This window comes from Corvus brachyrhynchos, unplaced genomic scaffold (assembly GCF_000691975.1).
Source record: "Corvus brachyrhynchos isolate BGI_N302 unplaced genomic scaffold, ASM69197v1 scaffold200, whole genome shotgun sequence".
In the NCBI taxonomy this organism is placed as follows: domain Eukaryota; kingdom Metazoa; phylum Chordata; class Aves; order Passeriformes; family Corvidae; genus Corvus; species Corvus brachyrhynchos.
The window spans coordinates 4,564,100-4,567,338 of record NW_008236184.1 but is presented as its reverse complement, the minus strand read 5'-3'; the positions used below and the strand labels follow the sequence as shown (position 1 = coordinate 4,567,338).

The window sequence follows — 3,239 nt, the reverse complement described above, 5'->3', positions numbered from 1 at the left end:
GCCGGTCTCATTGGGGGGGCTCCAGGCGCAGCCCCACTCGGGGGGGGTGACGCTGGGGGGCTCCCCACTGGTGTTTCCCACTGCAGGGCCTGGGTCTGGATGGCCCCTACCTGCCACAACAGGCAAAGGGGCAGTGGCAACCCTCAGGTGGGAGCTCTGGGTGTGGCAGGCCACACTCAGCATTGTGGGTCCTTTCCCCTAGAGCCCCCTGCCCAGGGCCACAGTGCCGGCATCACATTTCTGAGCTCACTTCCCTGCATTCCATCTTTGCCTGCTCGCTGCATCCTGCTGCTACCCCAGACCCCCCAGAGCCCCTCCATGTCTGCAGAGCTATGGGGGTCCCCGGTGCCAAGCAGGACAGAGGAAGACATTGGCAGCTGACCCCAACACGCCACCCACCTCAGGCCATTACTGCCGTGCCCCTCTCCATGCCCAGAGTATCCCTCATGATCTTGCCTGCGACGGTGACTCCCCCAGCCCAACAATGACACCCCATTCCCCCCATCTCACCTGCATCCAGGGTGTCCTGCCCAGCTTTCCCCAGCCGGGCCATGGTAGGGCCGATGCTCACACAGTGCCAGGGCTCTATGCTGAGGGCTTCTGCATCTGCTCTGGGGCACGAGGGGGAGTGTAGCAGGGAGCGGGGCAGGTACCGGGGCAGGGGCAGCCCCTGCAGCTGCTGCTGCAGATGCTGTGGCGTGGGCGCCCTTGGCAGCTCTGAATGGTCCTTGACGTAGCCAGCAGCTTGGAACAGCACGGTCCTTCCCCTGCCACCCACAGCACATGGACGCACACGTAAGTGTGCGTGGTGCTCACACACAGGAATGGACCATGGGACGTGCCCCACGTCTGTGGGAGGGAGTCCCCCAGCCCAGGGGGTGCTGCCAATGCCCCCCAGGTCTGGCACTGCTGCTGCCAGGACCAGGTATCAGGGCACACTGGGGCTCCTCTCATTGAGGTGCACCATTTGGGGGCCCCAGAGATCCACAGGTCCTTCCTCCCAGCCCTGCGACTGCCAGCGGCTCTCCCAGACCGTTGTCATCCCCGTGGCAGTGTCCCCATGGCTGGAGCACATGCCCGGGTCCCTTCAGCCCTGGCTGGAGAGCAGGGGCTGCAGCCTAGGAGAGGGCAGGGCAGTGGGCTGCTTTACACCTCAAAGGCTTGTGTCCCCTTCTGTCACCCCCCTCCTCCACCCCAGCAGAGGGAATTAACCTCATTAGAGAGTCCTTTCACACTCCACGGGGTTCATTAACCCCCCACCCTTCACCCCAGACCCCAGAGCTGGAGAGATACTCCCCTGACACATTAGCACATGGCTGCCAGGTCCCAACACCCTCCTGCTAATGGGGACCCCAGACTTCAGGGAGCCACCAAGGGGGCTGGGGACATAGGGTCCCCATCACAGCCACTCACACTCTGCTCCTTGCAGCCTGTGGGCTCAGCCCCATCCCCACACTGAGCTGGACCCCAAATCTAGCCATTTCACTCTGCACTGGGGAGCTCCCACAGGCCCAGAACTGCCAAGTGGGAAGGCTGGATCTGGAGGGTGCTGGGGATCCTCACCCCTTCCTGGCTGGAGATCAGGCCCCAGGGCAAGGGGACTGTCTCTCTTGATACATCCCCAAGTTGCTCTCCCAGATGGTGCCTGGCTGCCCCACAGCCCCCAGCCCTGGAGCCCAGCAAGGAGACCTTGGGCACATAGGACCCCATACACACCAGGCCCTAGGCATGCCAAAGCCCATCCCGTGCCCAGGTCCTGGGAACAGCCACACAGACACACAGAGAGGGCACAAGGGTTTATTCACATGCAGCCGCCCATCCCCAAGTTGCTCTCCCAGATGGTGCCTGGCTGCCCCACAGCCCCCAGCCCTGGAGCCCAGCAAGGAGACCTTGGGCACATAGGACCCCATACACACCAGGCCCTAGGCATGCCAAAGCCCATCCCGTGCCCAGGTCCTGGGAACAGCCACACAGACACACATAGAGGGCACAAGGGTTTATTCACATGCAGCCGCTGCCACCCGGCGCGTCCAGCACGGCTCCAGGCTCCGACAGATGGGGCAGCTTGTTCCTGCAGCCATCCCAAGGGCTGCACGTGTCCCCAGGCTGCAGGGGTCCGGACAGGCATCGTGGGGCAGTGGGTGCTCCAGGCCCGGGGACTCATCTGGGTCAGTGCCGGGGCTGTGGTGGGAACAGAGCTTCCAGAAGTGAAAGCAGGTCCGCAGAGAGATCCTGGGGAGCCGACAGGGAGAGGGGTGAGCAGCCAGACAGAGGTCCAGATGGGGGTGGGGACATGGAAGTGACAGCCTACACCCTGGAAGGGCTCCTGGGCAGGGAGAAGCAGGACAACGGACTCCATTCTGTCCCCACTAGTGGGATCCCTCCTTCCCGTGGGAGGGAAGCACCAGGAAGGATGGGGCAGGCTAGGGTACCCACCTCACCCCCTGCATGGAGCAGGGCTCACCTCTCCATTCCCTAACCCCGACAAGATTGTTGTTACCCCAAAACCAGTTCCTGCACTGCCCCACACCAAGAGGACACTGAGGCCGCCCCAAGAGGGGTTGATCCCTGCCCCATGCCAGCCCCATGCTGAGAGTCAGCCCAGTCCCCACCAGCACGTACCTGGGTGACTGTCCCTGTGCCCACGAACTCTGACAGCACCAGCCCCATGTCCAGGACATCACCAGGGAGATCCGGGGGGGCCCCAGCCCCTGCACAGTGGGGAGGGGTCAGCCAGGGGGACGCAGAGGAGGTGATAGCCTTGTTCATCTCTGAGGAGGTCCCCACTGCAGGGATGTAGGGGGGTGGCTGCCAGGTCTCCGTCTCGATGTTGGAAACCTCAAGCACCTCTGGAGGGGTCCCGGTTGCAGGAATGTAGGGGGAAGACCCCCAGGTCTCCATCCTGATGTTCGGACCCCCAAGTACATCTGGGGGGATCCCTGCAGCAGGGGTGTAGGGGGGTGACCCCCAGGTCCCTAGCCCCATCTCCGGACCCCCAAGCACCTCCGGGGGAGTGCCCACAGCAGGGCTGCAGAGAGGTGACCCCCAGGCACCCGTCCCCATGCCGGGAGCCCCGTGCAGCTCCGGGGGGGTCCTCGCCATGGGAGGTGACCCCCAACCCGCAGTGCCGGGGGGCGAAGCATCACGGGGCTCCGTGTCCTGGCAGCACCCCAGGCCCCGGGGGCAGAGGGGACAGTGTCGGGGGGCGGGGGCCCCCCGGGCCGGGCCCACCCGGGGGG

The 3,239-nt window shown here is 64.7% G+C and overlaps 1 protein-coding gene across 1 annotated transcript; it reads right to left on the bottom strand.

Moving 5' to 3' along the window:
- Window positions 1-1,823: 1,823 nt before the first annotated feature.
- On the bottom strand, window positions 1,824-3,223 carry LOC108447669 (mesoderm posterior protein 2-like). Its single transcript, XM_017738357.1, has 2 exons — window positions 2,623-3,223; window positions 1,824-2,232 (listed from the first exon to the last, which is right to left on the bottom strand). Exons 1-2 carry the CDS (start codon window positions 3,100-3,102, stop codon window positions 2,170-2,172), a joined length of 543 nt encoding a protein of 180 aa, XP_017593846.1. The 5' UTR covers window positions 3,103-3,223; the 3' UTR covers window positions 1,824-2,169.
- Window positions 3,224-3,239: the final 16 nt, after the last annotated feature.

Coding starts and splice junctions, on each gene's coding strand:
- LOC108447669 (XM_017738357.1), bottom strand. CDS start 3,102: ATGGCGAGGACCCCCCCGGAGCTGCACGGGGCTCCCGGCATGGGGACG. Junction 2,233..2,622: donor GCACAGGGACAGTCACCCAG/GTACGTGCTGGT, acceptor TCGGCTCCCCAG/GATCTCTCTGCGGACCTGCT.